The 17,454-nt window shown below is 44.2% G+C and overlaps 2 protein-coding genes across 9 annotated transcripts in view; both read right to left on the bottom strand.

Annotated features, from left to right (window-relative positions):
* RBBP5 (RB binding protein 5, histone lysine methyltransferase complex subunit) overlaps positions 1–17,454 on the bottom strand; it is a 938,867-nt gene that overhangs the window by 900,985 nt on the left and 20,428 nt on the right. For 2 of the 8 annotated variants that reach the window (XM_083359230.1, XM_083359226.1), the window contains exon 14: positions 6,090–9,475. In XM_083359230.1, coding sequence (XP_083215356.1) covers positions 9,447–9,475 — 29 coding nt within the window. In that variant the 3' untranslated portion in view covers positions 6,090–9,446. The remainder of the gene's footprint in view (positions 1–6,089; positions 9,476–17,454) is intronic. The other 6 variants (XM_083359225.1, XM_083359229.1, XM_083359227.1 and 3 more) reach the window with 5 other exon arrangements.
* Positions 2,989–6,069, bottom strand: TMEM81 (transmembrane protein 81). Its single transcript, XM_083359239.1, has one exon. It carries the CDS (start codon positions 4,914–4,916, stop codon positions 4,191–4,193), a length of 726 nt encoding a protein of 241 aa, XP_083215365.1. The 5' UTR covers positions 4,917–6,069; the 3' UTR covers positions 2,989–4,190.

The following is a 17,454-nucleotide window of genomic DNA, read 5'->3' as shown; positions in this document are numbered from 1 at the left end:
AATTATATTTTGCCCACCTTTTTACTATTGTTGTCCATTGCCGGTTGTTAAGACATTTTTTCAACTGATTTAAACATCCATTTACAAGGAAATTAAAGAATGTAATTAATACTTATGATATGTACAGTAAACTACTTTATGGGAGCCTTTTGTTCTAATTTAGGAAGCAATTCAGTGCCTATTAAAAAATTTAAAAGATGCTGTAGAAGTCTGTACATATGCCTAAATCTATCCTTTACAGCAGGAATGGACAGCAAAAGTGTTGCTTTATTGGAAAATCTCATGGTTTTAGTAAAGATAAAAGTATTCTTCAGGTCAACATTTTAAAGTACAGAGAACGGGGGATGTCTATGCCATTATAACTTACGTGCTTAAAGGAAATTTGCATTCGTTTTCTATTTAATTCTGCCACAGAATCATTCCTAGTAATAGGGAATGTTGAAAGGGTAGGATGCCCGACCACCAGAGTTCAGTGACCAAACTCAACCCAAATCTACTTTTTCTTAGATCTTGTACCTAAATAATGGAAGCTACAGCTAGAAGGAGAACATCACCTATGCCTGTTGCTCTTAGTCCTTTCAAATTTTGAATAACTGGCTAGGTCTCCAGAATATTCCTGCCATATGCTCACCCTTGTTTAGAGACCATATCCTACAATATAGATGTGTGCTTTGCTAGTTAAATACTATATATTGAAAAAAGGCATCTTTCCTCACTCACTTGTTCTCCCACATGACCATTAATTGGACATAAAATAAATGTGGTGTTCTACAAAGTCTCAGTAGCTACCACAAACTCTACAAAGAAATGATTTAATTATGAATCTGATTTGACACAACCCCCAAACATTATCCTGCCATTGCCAACTTCAGCTTAGGAACATCCCTTGCTTTTAATTTAACTCCTCTACTAATTTCTTCAAATACGGAACAATATTTAACCAGTAATTTTGATGAATGCTATTTTTTTAAAGTGAACAGAAGGGAATAAGCATTTTAAGTAAACTATATTCTTTTCTGATGTTGTAGCACCCGTTCTTAAATAAAATTCTACAAACATTCTAGCAAATTTCTCCAAATGTAATTGTTATTTTTAAGAAATAGAAGCACAATTTGAATAGATGATGGAAATGGAATAACTTGACTTCAATTGCCCACCTTCTCAGCTATTACATAGGGCAGCTACCTATTTCCCTTTCTTCTTTCTAATCTCAGGGTTTAAATCGTTAAATGTTTCCTATCTTTGTGCCCATTTTGAAATGATTTATGACTTACAGTCATGGCTGAAATTGTTGGCACCCCAGAGATTTTTCCAGAAAATTAAGTATTTCTCACAGAAAAGTATTGCAAGAACACGTTTTGCTATACACAGGTTTATTCCCTTTGTGTGTATTGGAACACAACAAGAAAAGGGAGAAAAAAAAGCAAATTGGACATAAAGTCAAACAAAACTCCAAAAAATTATTGGCACCCTTTCAAAATTGTGGATAAATAAGATTGTTTCAAGCATGTGATGCTCATTTAAACTCACCTAGGGCAAGTGAAAGGTGTGGGCAATATAAAAATCACACCTGAAAGCAGATAAAAAGGAGAGAAGTTCACTTAGTCTTTGCATTGTGTGTCTGTGTGCCACACGAAGCATGGACAACAGAAAGAGGAGAAGAGAACTGTCTGAGGATTTTGAGAACCAAAATTGTGGACAAATATCAACAATCTCAAGGTTACAAGTCCATCTCCAGAGATCTAGATTTCCCTTTGTCCACAGTGCGCAACATTATCAAGAAGTTTGCAACCCATGGCACTGTAGCGAATCTCCCTGGTCGTGGACAGAAGAGAAAAATTGATGAAAGGTTGCAACACAGGATAGTCCAGGTGGTAGATAAGCAGCCCCAAACAAGTTCCAAAGGAATGCAAGCTGTCCTGCAGGCTCAGGGAGTATCAATGTCACCGCGAACTATCCGTCGACATTTAAATGAAATGAAACGCTATGGCAGGAGACCCAGGAGGACCCCACTGCTGACAAAGAGACATAAAAAAGCAAGATTAGTTTGCCAAAATGCACTTGAGTAAGCCAAAATTCTTCTGGGAAAACGTCTTGTGGACAGATGAGACCAAGATAGAGCTTTTTGGTAAAGCAAATCATTCTACTGTTTACTGAAAACGAAATGAGGCCTACAAAGAAAAGAACACAGTACCTACAGTGAAATATGGTGGAGGTTCAATGATGTTTTGGGGTTGTTTTACTGCCTCTGGCACTAGGTGCCTTGAATGTGTGCAAGGCATCATGAAATCTGAGGATTACCAAAGGATTTTGGGTCGCACTGTAGAGCCCAGTGTCAGAAAGCTGGGTTTGCGTCCAAGATCTTGGGTCTTCCAGCAGGACAATGACCCCAAACATACGTCAAAAAGCACCCAGAAATGGATGGCAAGAAAGCGCTGGAGAGTTCTGAAGTGGCCAGCAATGAGTCCAGATCTGAATCCCATTGAATACCTGTGGAGAGATCTTAAAATTGCTGTTGGGAAAAGGCGCTCTTCCAATAAGAGAGAGCTGGAGCAGTTTGCAAAGGAAGAGTGGTCCAAAATTCTGGGTGAGAGGTGTAAGAAGCTTATTGATGGTTATAGGAAGCGACTGATTTCAGTTATTTTTCCCAAAGGGTGTGCAACCAAATATTAAGTTAAGGGTGCCAATAATTGTGTCCAGCCCATTTTTGGAGTTTTGTTTGACATTGTCCAATTTGCTTTTTTTCCTCCCTTTTTTTGTGTTCCAATACATATAAAGGGAATAAACCTGTGTATAACAAAACATGTGTTCCTGCAATACTTTTCTGTGAGAAATACTTGATTTTCTGGAAAAATTTCTGGGGTGCCAACAATTTTGGCCATGACTGTATGTATACATTAATACAGGGGATTACAAGTAATACTCTGCTTTTCTATTCTTACTTAATCAAGCCTTTAAAAAGCCTTCAGTCTGAAGCTCAGGGTTGGCTCTGTGCATTTTACAAATCCCAAAATTGACAGGAAAATAAAGGGTGCTTGTTTCACTTCAGATGTCAAGTAAATCTGTTAGTTCACATTCCCCAATTGTCATTCTTATGATTTCAAATGAAAGATGCAATATCAAAACATTTTTAAAAATTAAGAAATCATTGGGAAAATTATTTTCAATCATTGCAGCTTAGATTCTAGAAGAGTCATGATATAAACTTAAGAGAGGTTATAATTGTATTTATAACTGCTATGAAGATTGGAAGCTCTTCTTTATATCTTTGTGTCTTTTTTGTCTCTACTTTTATTCTATTTTTTTCTTTTTGCACTTTTCTTTTCTTTGTTCTACCAGTTTGTTTTGCTTATTGTAGTTAAAAACTTTCAAGAAAGATTTTATATGTATAGCTATACACACACACACACACATGTGTATATGTATTTGTATATACATATATGTGTATGTATGTATATTTTATATGAGGAAAGATACATATATACATATACACACTATACACACACACACACACACACGCACACACACACACACAGGGACTTGTAAGACTGATGTCAGTCCTAAATTAGATTAGGAAACCAAAGTGATGAATATTATGTTTATTATGAGGTTACAATAACAGAATCTTGCCTGTGTGAATGCACCTCTCCCCTCTCTTACTTTATCTGCTGGAGAATTCTGGGAATTGAAATCCACGTCTTAAGTTGCCAAATGTGAGAAATGCTGCATTAGAATGTGAAATGGGTTATTTCAATCTCATCTTCAATGCTCATCTCTAGCTCACACTGTTCTTCCAACTGGGTGAGATTACCTTTCCTACTGAGTCTAGTTGTTGACTAACCTGCTAGGAATTCTGAGATTTATGGTCTCACAATATAAAAAACTGATCTACGGTATGTTGACTTGGAAGATATTCCAGTGTTGTAGGGATTCTTTCTGGCCCTGAAAACTGAAATTAGGATTTCCTATATGGAAAGCATGTAATGACTGAACTCACATCCAAAGATGTACTGATTTACATGTTTTGTACTGTCTTTAAAGTTTTATGAAATATAATTAAGGAACAAGATATGTTATTGTTTTATAAATAAAGTGAAACCATGTGATTTCACAACATAATCTTAATAACCATAAACAATACAGCAAAATGATTAAATACAGCAATCAGCATACAGCAAGACAAGAACATTTTACTCCTCCACGCAGCCATAATTATTGGGAACCTTCACAAAATAGTAGAAAATGTGCAACAAGATTCCTCCTACCACCCCGCTTCCAATGCCTATTAAAAATACAAAAAGAGTTCTTTGGCGCCAAAAGTGCTGCTGCTTCTGGACAGGAACACTGGTGGCATTCTGCTGGGTTTTTTCCCTCTCACTTGCCAAGTGCTGTTCCAGAGTCAAGGATTTGTCAAAGTTCAGATCCACCAAGTGACCAGGGATCACACGAATTCCAAAGTAGATTCTTTTGACAATCTTATAGGTTCTCATGAACTGCACATCACACCGGTATGTCCCTGCATCATATTCCATGGCTGGGGAAAGCTTAATGACAAAGCCAGTAGTCTTGAATGGTTTAAAAAGAGCATCATCAGTGGTGATGATGCCTCTGGCTATCCTCCATGAATAACTGAAGCTGCTGATTTCTGGGCCAATTTCTGTAGGAGACAAGCACTGGAATTCAAAAGGCTTACCTACAAGAATAGTGAAATGGAGCATCCCACAGAGCCAGTTGGTCAAGCACTCCACTTTTTGAATATCACAGTATCTTCTTTCACCATTAGGCCCAATCTGACATGTTTCTTCAACTTTGTAACCCATGCCACAGGTCACGCTGCAGCTGGTAGAACTGACGGAAACTCTGGCAGTAGCAGTTCTCATTTTGACAGGAATGGTAATTGTTCCAATAGAAGCCATAGAAACAGGTAGTCAGAAAGCAAATACTAACAATTTAGCAACAAAATAGGCTTCTGCCATCATCATACCTGAAGAGTCCTTTTAGGGTCCATTCAGTTGTCTGAACAAATGACCTAAGTGCCATTAATTTAAAATATCAGTGAAGTCCCTGGACATGAGGAATCCACAAGAATCAAAGACCACTCTTTGACATACTGCCAAAAGAAAGCAGATTAACCTGGTAAAAGGTGGACGTTCATAAAAGCCAGTCTGCAGGTGATACAGATACAGTACAACTGCTATTGTACATTAAAAATCAATTTATTAACTTTTTTTAAAAAAATGCTTGAAATGGAAAGTTTTATATAGATAAAATTATTCTCTTAGTAAAACATAAGAATGTAATAAACTTCCACATAAAAATTGTTTTCCCCCCATATTTTTAAATGTATATATTGGTCCTTAATAGATCGTGTGATACCTGAAGCAGCCAAACCAGGAAAATCAGTTACAACCATCTTTATCAGCAAGTACACTATTTCAGTCTCAGTTTATAAATAGACCATTAACACAATGTTTTCAGTCATGGTTAAAAAAAAGATCTGCAATGAAAACACTGCTCCATACCAGTGTCTCAGCTTTAGTATTAATACTGGTCTTAGCATCATAACCCAATTCTTTCATGAAGATATGGCTACCCTTCCCACAAAAATTTTTTTGTTCCAAAATCCCCTAATGTAGAAAATATTGGATGCAGACAAGGGGGAGAGCAGAAGCAATACTTACGTAAAGCTGACATCCATATTATATATTCAAATTTAAACCAAACTTTTGGGAATCATAAAACATTGTAAATATTTGTAATGAAAAAGACATACCCTATATTAAGGGTATTAGAAACATGTAAATTGGGCTGTCATTCTCCATGGTAAGCATAAACTATTAAAAAAGGAATGACTGTCTGGCTCATGATGCTCATTCAACAGCTTTTGCCACTGTAGCATTCAGTCAGTTTTAAAATTGTGATGTCATAAAGAACCATTCTATAACAAAACTGCATAATGCATCTTTGTCTGAATAGTGCTTCCAGTTACAGAAAGGTAATATGAATAATCAAAACTCATCTGATGTGTACTTAAAATATATATTAAAAGAATTACAGATTACATAATTATCAAGGCAGAAACTGAATACTCATTGTGATTCTCCAAGGTAGTTTGGAGCATGACATTCAAGGAATTGAATGCCTGGAATGGTTTAAGCCACAGGTGTCAAACTCGCTGCATCACGTGATGTGTCAAGACGTATCGTGACTTTTTTTGCATTGCTGGAGCTGGGGTGGGCGCGGCCTCCGTATGATGCAACCGGCCCACATGCTGGCAATTTGACACCCCTGGTCTAAGCCCCAAATTGGCCTTTCTAGGATCTTGTCTTACTTTTTTCCCTTTCCCATCTTGCTTCTCCAAAATATCAAAGAGGATTTTGTCAGTTTCCAACATGTTTTCCCAATCCTAGTGCTTCTATCACTCAGGAATGGCAATTTCAACAGCAATTTTGTCCTTCAGTAGCTGCAAATAATATGGCAGTGAAGCAATACATGTCATTATGGTATAGGGAAATCATTTTAACCTATTTTTTCTTGAGAATATGAAGCTGTTATAAAATTGTTAAAAAGACCAACAATTCTACTATTGATTGCAGTACTGTATTCTTTTTCCTTCAAAATTTCAGCAGCATGACTGCAGTGGGCTGGACCTAAACAAGAGATGCGGGTGGGATAAGTAGAAATGTTTTAACTGTAATTAAACAACATACCTAGTTAGGAATTAGTTGCATATTTAGTATATCTGGACTGCAATGACAATTGTGTGGTTCTATGTACTGTATATGTACAATATACCTAAAACACAAATAAAAAGAAATGACAGTTGAAATGCAGTAAGATGAATGGAAGCGATGATAAGATGGAACTCATTAAAACAAGACTTACATATTATACTGAAAATACTGGCAATGTATAGAGCAATACTGTGAAGGAACCTAAGTTCCAGAAATAGATATTGTACACCTAAATTCCTCGTAACATTTTTGGAGTTACTCAACTATGGCATCAAAGTTAGAAAAAAAAAATCAGAAAGCAAAGGATTAGCTTTGCTGACTGATCTTTAATAAAGTGGTGGGAAAAAGAAAACAGTGCCTGAACACTGTCAGACTTTAGATTACATTACTGCTCCACAATAATTGATGTTTTGCGGGAATGGTCTTCAGAATGAAGTTCATGATCGAAGATTGCTATAGTACAAATAGTCCTCGACTTGCAACCATAATTGAGCCCAAAAATTCTGTTGCTGAGACAGTTAAGTGAATTTTGTTTCATTTTGCAACTTTTATTGCCAGTTATTAAGTGAATCAGTGCAGTTGATAAGTTAGTAACATGGTTGTTAAGTGGATCTGGCTTCCCCATTGACTCTGCTTCTCAGAAGGTCGCAAAAGGTGATCACATGACCCCGGGATGTTGCAACCGTCATAAATATGAGCATCTGAATTTTGATCATGTGACCATGGGAATGCTGCAACAGTCATGTGAAAAAACATAAGTCATTTTTTCCAGTGCTGTTACTAAATTAATTGTAAATTGAGGACTACCTGTAATTTTGGATTGGCAGTTATTCATTTTTTATCCTTGGATGTTAAAATATTATTTTACTAATCGCTGCATGATTCTGATGTGACATGAAGTGGCTGATCAATGCATGACAAACATCTTGCTCAAATTAAAGTTATAAAAGTACATGTATCACAGAAGCTATCCTTCCTTACTCTTCCTCTTTGTTCTTATTAGAATTTTATAGTACATTCAATAGCCTTATATAAGCTTCCTATAATTCCCAATATTTAGTTTGCAATATTTTTCATTTTCTCAGTTTTGAAGAGGCCAGTTACAAGCCATTGGTTTCTTCAGAATAATGTTTGCACTTCAGTTAAAATGACCAGAGTACATCATAAATTACCATAATAGCATTTACTTGTTACGAGCCAAAAGTAACTTGATGGCACATATTCAATCAATTTATCAATTAAGGGCTAGATTGAAGAAAATATTCTACAACTTGTTTGAATAAAGCTAGTACAAAAAAAAGAGCAGATTACAACATTTAAGAAATAAAACGTACCTCTTTATTTACAAATAGAGATGCTAACATCACAACAGTACTTTACAGTAGCTACAAAGCAATTATTTTTCAGGTTATGTACAAACTACAATAGTAAGAAAAATAATAATAGAAAACTGTAAAATAAAACAAAGCACTCTAAACTGTAGAAAACTGTAGATCTGATTTGAATTCACAATACCACATAAACAATACAACAGTCATTATCCAACCAGCTTTTCTATTATTCTTATAAGCACTGGAAAGCTCTGTAGATGACCAGATTATATAAGGGAAAGTTGCATAAAATTCTAGAAGTGAGGATGGCATAAATAATAATAATACTATACAAAATATGAGATTTCAACGCAGGATATATTTAGAAGAAACATACCACAGGACACTATGCAGAAAACAAAACAATTAAACTAAAAGGCATTTTTAAAACACCTCTATCCATTCTACTGACAGATCTAAGTATGTAAATCACCTGTGTATCCTTTAGTTATACTTTGAAGACATCGCTGTCTTTGAATCTCTTGAACGAAAGGCCTGTTTTCTAAAATAGACCCAGGATCAACATTCACATCCTCAAATTGTTTTCAGAGAACTTGAACAAAATGAATCCATTTAATATAAGTCCGGGTTTTCCATTTTTATACACTTCCTCTACAGAGTCTAGGAAAGGTTTGCTCTCCCTAGAGCCCTGAAGGGTTCTGCAGACAAGCATCTCTGGATGTGATCAAAACATGGTGAGAAGAAACAAGAGTCCCTCGTGTTTTTGCTCAGTCCACTTAACTATTTTATACGCTCCTTTTCTCCCTTGGAAAAATAGTTCTTGTTCTTATACATCACAGACATCTGGATTTCAGCAACCCATTTGACAACTAGATCAATTTACAATATATCATAGCTGTAGGATAGTAAGCTAAGCACTAACTGCATTTACAATTCAAGATGGTTGAGAAACAAGCCACAACAAGGCTCAGAGCAGTTTGCTTTAGCTGGTCACAATGCAATAGCCTGTTGCAGGAATTCAGTGAGATTCCAGCATTAAGCCACGTAACATAAAGTAACCCAGGACTCAGTGTACATGCTTCTTATCTTGTTCCATACTTTGTCCTTCAGGGAACTCTAAGAAGATTATGGGCAAAAAATAGCTCTTTCCCATCAGATTTTATACAAATCCTTCCTTGTCCGTTTACTATCAGTAAAAAGAAATGACTAGGGACAAAATGTTCCTCTTCCATAATTTGCATCAATTGTCCCCTGGAGATGCAGGCCGTTTAGTCAAATTTTTCCCCCACATGAAGGCAGTCCATTATCTGACTTAACATTTGTCCTTATTCCACGTAATGACGCCAAAGTAAGAAAAAAGACGGAATGAGGAGGGAAGCCTTCATAACAACTCCGAGATTCCACCACCTGCTAAAAATCAAAACCAAAAGAAAAGAAAACTCAAGTATTACTGATATTCCCAACAGAATTCAAATAGTTTGCATAAAATATAAACACAACAAAGATCATCCACACCTGGTGTAGAAGTAAAAGAAGGTTCTTCCTCAACATTTAACACGTTTCCTCTTTTTAGCTTTTCCAAACTTTTGCAAAACTAAATAAATTTGAGAAAAACTCACTATTCCCTTGTCAGAGTACTCTCTGTAGTTAAGGAAAGTGAGGATCAGAAACTCAGATGACAGAGGCAGGGGCAATATGGCAATCTTATCTCAAGATCAGTTTATTAATTAAGCTCTACACAGGGAAGAAAGTTCTTGTTTGTGTGACAAGGAAGCATTCTTTCCCACGAGATTCAATTTGCCAGGAAGTGTTCACAATTTCAAAAATAATTCACACATTTATGGCCTCATAAACTAATTTACAATCGTACAGAGCAGGCTTGCATGACATATGGCACACAGGTCACATGTGGCACAACAAAAAGTCTATGTGGACCACTGGTATTTTTTAAAGTTAACTCTGCCAAACCACTAAACAGTTGAAAAGTGCACCAGGTATTTCTTTGCAATTATTTTCACTTTATGAATGTGGCTCTGTTTCCTCTACATTTTATATGGGTCTGGCAAACAGAGAACCAACCCATTTCTACTCTTTTTCCTAAATCATGACCACTGTATCTTAAAATCAGGTTGTGGAGGTTGGAAATGAACTATAGCTAGAATAATGAGGAGCCAGCCATTAATTTAGCCACCCAACCTGATATTAATTTGGCCTCACCATTCTGGTTATTATAAAATAGTGGATCTCCCATAATCCACAGTCAATTTTGGACAAGCTGATTAAAAAAAGAGTGGAAAGTACCAAGTTCTAGACAATGAAGCATGTACTCTGTATGGAACCTAGCGGAACTGGCATATTACTAAGACATTGCTGGGCAAGGGCAACATTGTAGTCTTTTTGGAGATCTGCCTGGCCACTTATCAGGTCCCTAGATATCCTCCCAGCCAAGAATCAGGATGACTTTCATGATGAAAAATACTTTTATCTAAAACCAGGAAATGCACCCTGAAGACACTAGGACAGGGGTGTCCAACTTAATTTCATTGAGGGCCGCATCAGCATTGCAGTTGCCCTCAAGGGGCCGGGTGGGTGTGACATCGGTGGGCATGGCCTACTGGGTGGGTGTGGCTAGAGTGCGTAGAGCCTGCTGGGTGGGCGTGGCCAGCTCTACATCGTTCACATCAAGGGTGTCTATGGGGGCCTGGGCAGGAGTGGGACAGATCTGAGGGTCTCTGGCAGAAGGAGGGTCTCTGGGCCAGGGCCAAGGCAGTGGGGGCCGTTCCCTCACTGTTTCCAGGATGGCTTTGCGGGCCACATGAAACCACTTCGCGGGCTGTATCCGGCCCCCGGGCCTTGTGTTTGACATGTCTGCACTAGGATATGAGTGTCTACAAAAGATGACGGTCCTGCTGATTTATTGACTATCCTGATGTTCCACCCCTTCATGGATTACTGCCTTGTTGTCATAGTGAAGGGGCTTGCATAATTCAATGAAGCTATGAGCTATGCCATGCAGGGCCACCCAAGACGGAAAGGTCATAGCAGAGAGTTCTGATAAAACGTGATCCACTGGAGAAGGAAATGGCAACCCACTCCAGTATCTTTGCCATGAAAACCCTATGGACAGTACCAAAAGGCAAAACGATGTGACGCTGGAAGATGAGCCCCTCAGGTCGGAAGGCGTCCAATATGCTACTGGGGAAGAGCAGAGGGCTAGTACTAGTAGCGCCAGAAAGAATGAAGCGACTGGGCCAAAGCCGAAAGGACGCTCAGCTGTGGACGTGTCTGGTGGTGAAAGGAAAGTCCAATGCTGTAAAGATTTTTTTCTCCATAGGAACCTGGAATGTAAGATCCATGAATCAAGGAAAGCTGGACGTGGTCAAACAAGAGATGACCAAGACTGAACATCGACATCTTAGGTATCAGCGAATTAAAATGGACAGGAATGGGTGAATTTAGGTATACTACTGCGGGCAAGAATCCCTCAGAAGAAATGGAGTAGCCATCATATCAATAAAAAAGTAGGAAAAGCAATACTGAGATACAATCCTCAAAATGACAGAATGATCTCAGTGCAAATCCAAGGGAAATCATTCAATATCACAATAGTCCAAGTCTATGCCCCAACCACTGGTGCTGAAGAGGATGAAATTGACCGGTTCTATGAAGCCCTACAGCACATTATAGAACTAACACCAAAAAATGATGTCCTTATCATCATGGGGGATTGGAATGCTAAAGTAGGAAGCCAAAAGATAACTGGAATAACAGGCAAGTTTGGCCTTGGAGTACAAAATGAAGCAGGGCACAGGCTGATATAATTTTGTCAAGAGAATACGATGGTCATAGCAAACACTCTTTTCCAACAACCCAAGAGACGGCTCTACACATGGACATCACCAGACAGTCAACACAGAAATCAGACTATGTGCTCTGCAGCCAAAGATGAAGAAGCTCTATACAGTCAGTAAAAACAAGACCAGGAGCTGACTGAGCTTCTTGTTGCAATGTTTAGGCTTAAACTGAAGAAAGTAGGGGAAAGCACTAGGCCACTCAGGTATAAATTAAATCATATCCCTGTTGAATATACAGTAGAGGTGACAAATAGATTTAAGGAATTAGATCTGATAGAGTGCCTGAAGAACTATGGACAGAGGTTCGCAACACTGTACAAGAGATAGCAACTAAAACCATCCCAAAGAAAAAGAAATGCAAGAAAGCAAAATGGCTGTCTGGGGAAGCTTTGGAAATAGCTGAGGAAAGGAGGGAAACGAAAGGCAAGGGAGAAAAAGAAAGATACACCCAATTGAATGCAGAATTCCAGAGAATAGCTAGAAGAGATAAGAATGCCTTCTTAAATGAACAATGCAAAGAAATAGAAGAAAACAATAGAACAGGGAGGACCAGAGATCTCTTCAAGAAAATTGGAGAGATGAAGAGAACGTTTCATGCAAAAATGGGCATGATAAAGGACCAAAATGGCAGGGACCTAACAGAGGCAGAAGAGATTAAGAAGAGGTGGCAAAACTACACAGAAGAACTACCGTATATACTTGAGTATAAGCCGAATTTTTCAGCCCACTTTTTGGGCTGAAAAATTCCACTTCGGCTTATACTCCAGTCAACAAAAAAACTTACCGAGGACTTGTGCGCGGCCGAGGCTTTGGTGCTTCCGGGATCGCGCGCACCTCTCCCAAGCCACCGCCATCCGGAGACCTGCCGAAGTTTGGGGAGGTTTGGGGAGGTGCGCGCGCACCTCCCCAAACCTCACCAAACGTCGGCAGGTCTCCGGACCTCCGCGCCTTGCCTGCCTGCTTCTTTCCGCAGTGGAAAGAAGCAGGCAGGCAGGCCGCGGAGGAACGGAGACCTGCCGACGTTTGGGGAGGTTTGGGCGCCTCCCCAAACCTCCCCAAACCTCGGCAGGTCTCCGTTCCTCCGCGCAGACCTGCCGACGTTTGGGGAGGTTTGGGCGCCTCCCCAAACCTCGGCAGGTCTCCGTTCCTCCTGCCGACCTTTGGGGAGGTTTGGGCGCCTCCCCAAACCTCCCCAAACCTCGGCAGGTCTCCGTTCCTCCTGCCGACGTTTGGGGAGGTTTGGGCGCCTCCCCAAACCTCGGCAGGTCTCCGTTCCTCCGCGCAGACCTGCCGACGTTTGGGGAGGTTTGGGCACCTCCCCAAACCTCCCCAAACCTCGGCAGGTCTCCGTTCCTCCTGCCGACCTTTGGGGAGGTTTGGGCACCTCCCCAAACCTCGGCAGGTCTCCGTTCCTCCGCGCAGACCTGCCGACCTTTGGGGAGGTTTGGGCGCCTCCCCAAACCTCCCCAAACCTCGGCAGGTCTCCGTTCCTCCTGCCGACGTTTGGGGAGGTTTGGGCGCCTCCCCAAACCTCCCCAAACCTCGGCAGGTCTCCGTTCCTCCTGCCGACCTTTGGGGAGGTTTGGGCGCCTCCCCAAACCTCCCCAAACCTTGGCAGGTCTCCGTTCCTCCGCGCAGACCTGCCGACGTTTGGGGAGGTTTGGGCGCCTCCCCAAACCTCCCCAAACCTTGGCAGGTCTCCGTTCCTCCTGCCGACCTTTGGGGAGGTTTGGGCGCCTCCCCAAACCTCGGCAGGTCTCCGTTCCTCCTGCCGACCTTTGGGGAGGTTTGGGCGCCTCCCCAAACCTCCCCAAACCTCGGCAGGTCTCCGTTCCTCCTGCCGACCTTTGGGGAGGTTTGGGCGCCTCCCCAAACCTCCCCAAACCTCGGCAGGTCTCCGTTCCTCCGCGCAGACCTGCCGACGTTTGGGGAGGTTTGGGCACCTCCCCAAACCTCCCCAAACCTCGGCAGGTCTCCGTTCCTCCTGCCGACCTTTGGGGAGGTTTGGGCGCCTCCCCAAACCTCCCCAAACCTCGGCAGGTCTCCCTTCCTCCTGCCGACCTTTGGGGAGGTTTGGGCGCCTCCCCAAACCTCCCCAAACCTCGGCAGGTCTCCGTTCCTCCTGCCGACGTTTGGGGAGGTTTGGGCGCCTCCCCAAACATCGGCAGGTCTCCGTTCCTCCGCGCAGACCTGCCGACGTTTGGGGAGGTTTGGGGAGGCGCCCAAACCTCCCCAAAGGTCGGCAGGAGGAACTGAGACCTGCCGAGGTTTGGGGAGGCGCCCAAACCTCCCCAAAGGTCGGCAGGAGGAACTGAGACCTGCCGAGGTTTGGGGAGGTTTGGGGAGGCGCCCAAACCTCCCCAAAGGTCGGCAGGTCTGCGCGGAGGAACGGAGACCTGCCGAGGTTTGGGGAGGCGCCCAAACCTCCCCAAAGGTCGGCAGGAGGAACGGATACCTGCCGAGGTTTGGGGAGGTTTGGGGAGGCGCCCAAACCTCCCCAAAGGTCGGCAGGAGGAACGGAGACCTGCCGAGGTTTGGGGAGGCGCCCAAACCTCCCCAAAGGTCGGCAGGAGGAACGGAGACCTGCCGAGGTTTGGGGAGGTTTGGGGAGGCGCCCAAACCTCCCCAAAGGTCGGCAGGAGGAACTGACACCTGCCGAGGTTTGGGGAGGTTTGGGGAGGCGCCCAAACCTCCCCAAAGGTCGGCAGGTCTGCGCGGAGGAACGGAGACCTGCCGAGGTTTGGGGAGGCGCCCAAACCTCCCCAAAGGTCGGCAGGAGGAACGGAGACCTGCCGAGGTTTGGGGAGGTTTGGGGAGGCGCCCAAACCTCCCCAAAGGTCGGCAGGAGGAACGGAGACCTGCCGAGGTTTGGGGAGGTTTGGGGAGGCGCCCAAACCTCCCCAAAGGTCGGCAGGAGGAACGGAGACCTGCCGAGGTTTGGGGAGGTTTGGGGAGGCGCCCAAACCTCCCCAAAGGTCGGCAGGAGGAACGGAGACCTGCCGAGGTTTGGGGAGGTTTGGGGAGGCGCCCAAACCTCCCCAAAGGTCGGCAGGTCTGCGCGGAGGAACGGAGACCTGCCGAGGTTTGGGGAGGCGCCCAAACCTCCCCAAAGGTCGGCAGGAGGAACGGAGACCTGCCGAGGTTTGGGGAGGTTTGGGGAGGCGCCCAAACCTCCCCAAAGGTCGGCAGGAGGAACGGAGACCTGCCGAGGTTTGGGGAGGTTTGGGGAGGCGCCCAAACCTCCCCAAAGGTCGGCAGGAGGAACTGAGACCTGCCGAGGTTTGGGGAGGCGCCCAAACCTCCCCAAAGGTCGGCAGGAGGAACGGAGACCTGCCGAGGTTTGGGGAGGTTTGGGGAGGCGCCCAAACCTCCCCAAAGGTCGGCAGGAGGAACGGAGACCTGCCGAGGTTTGGGGAGGCGCCCAAACCTCCCCAAAGGTCAGCAGGAGGAACGGAGACCTGCCGAGGTTTGGGGAGGTTTGGGGAGGCGCCCAAACCTCCCCAAAGGTCGGCAGGAGGAACGGAGACCTGCCGAGGTTTGGGGAGGTTTGGGGAGGCGCCCAAACCTCCCCAAAGGTGGGCAGGAGGAACGGAGACCTGCCGAGGTTTGGGGAGGCGCCCAAACCTCCCCAAACGTCGGCAGGTCTGCGCGGAGGAACGGAGACCTGCCGAGGTTTGGGGAGGCGCCCAAACCTCCCCAATGGTCGGCAGGAGGAACGGAGACCTGCCGAGGTTTGGGGAGGTTTGGGGAGGCGCCCAAACCTCCCCAAAGGTCGGCAGGAGGAACAGAGACCTGCCGAGGTTTGGGGAGGTTTGGGGAGGCGCCCAAACCTCCCCAAAGGTCGGCAGGAGGAACGGAGACCTGCCGAGGTTTGGGGAGGTTTGGGGAGGCGCCCAAACCTCCCCAAAGGTCGGCAGGAGGAACGGAGACCTGCCGAGGTTTGGGGAGGTTTGGGGAGGCGCCCAAACCTCCCCAAAGGTCGGCAGGAGGAACGGAGACCTGCCGAGGTTTGGGGAGGTTTGGGGAGGCGCCCAAACCTCCCCAAACATCGGCAGGTCTGCGCGGAGGAACGGAGACCTGCCGAGGTTTGGGGAGGTTTGGGGAGGCGCCCAAACCTCCCCAAAGGTCGGCAGGAGGAACGGAGACCTGCCGAGGTTTGGGGAGGTTTGGGGAGGCGCCCAAACCTCCCCAAAGGTCGGCATGAGGAACGGAGACCTGCCGAGGTTTGGGGAGGTTTGGGGAGGCGCCCAAACCTCCCCAAAGGTCGGCAGGAGGAACGGAGACCTGCCGAGGTTTGGGGAGGTGCGCGCGCACCTCCCCAAACCTCCCCAAACTTCGGCAGGTCTCCGGACGGCGGCGGCTTGGGAGAGGTGCGCGCGATCCTGGAAGCACTGAAGCCTCGGCCGCGCGCAAGTCCTCGGTAAGCTCCGGGCGGTCACTTGCTTCGCGTCTCCTGAGGGAAGGGGGGGCGATTGGAGCGGGCGTGTTTCCTCGCCTGCTGGGCGCCGCGATTTGCCCGGGGAACGCGCGGGCCCCGAATGGCAGCGTGGAGCGAGGAAGCGGACAGCCAGGGCTTCCCCGAGAGCCGCGGCCACACAGGGTATTCCTGTGTATTCAGGCTTGCAAAATGGCGGATCGAGCCTCTGCTGGCGGCAGAGGCTTGCAGAATGGTGGATCGGCTTATACTCGAGTCAATAACTTTTTCCAGTTTTTGGGGGTGAAATTGGGGGTCTCGGCTTATACTCGAGTCGGCTTATACTCAAGTATATACGGTATATAAGAATGAGCTTAACATCCCAGATAACCATGATGGGGTGGTCACTGACCCCGAGCCAGACATCTTACAATGTGAAGTGAAATGGGCCTTAGGAAATCTGAGCAACAACAAAGCTAGTAGAGGTGACAGTATTCCAGCTGAGCTATTCAAAATCTTAAAAGACAATGCAGTAAAAGTGCTACACTCAATTTGCCAGCAAATTTGGAAAGCTCAACAGTGGCCACAGGATTGGGAAAGATCAGTTTACATTCCAATTCCAAAGAAAGGCAGTGCCAAAGAATGTTCAAACTATCACACCATTGCACTCATTTCACATGCTAGTAAAGTTATGCTTAAAATCCTACAAGCTAGACTCCAGCAGTATGTGGATTGAAAACTAACAGAAGTACAGGCAGGATTTCAAAGAGGCAGAGGAACTAGAGATCAAATTGCCAATATACGCTGGATCATGGAGAAAGCTAGGGAGTTCCAGAAAAACATTTACTTCTGCTTCATTGACTATGCTAAAGCCTTTGATTATGTGGATCACAACAAACTGTGGCACGTTCTTAAAGAGATGGGAGTACCAGACCATCTTATTTGTCTCTTGAGAAACCTATATGTGGGTCAAGAAGCAACAGTGAGAACTGGACACGGAACCACTAATTGGTTCAGAATTGGGAAAGGAGTCCGGCAAGGCTGTATACTGTTGCCCTGCCTGTTTAACTTACATGCAGAGCACATCATGAGAAAGGCAGGGGTAGATGAATCAAATGTTG

The sequence above is a fragment of the Vipera ursinii genome, assembly GCF_947247035.1.
Source record: "Vipera ursinii genome assembly, chromosome: 3".
Taxonomy (NCBI): domain Eukaryota; kingdom Metazoa; phylum Chordata; class Lepidosauria; order Squamata; family Viperidae; genus Vipera; species Vipera ursinii.
This window is presented reverse-complemented; position numbering and strand designations above follow the sequence as displayed.

Bases quoted from the DNA above. Each gene is read 5' to 3' on its own strand.
- TMEM81 (XM_083359239.1), bottom strand. From the start codon at position 4,916: ATGGCTTCTATTGGAACAATTACCATTCCTGTCAAAATGAGAACTGCT.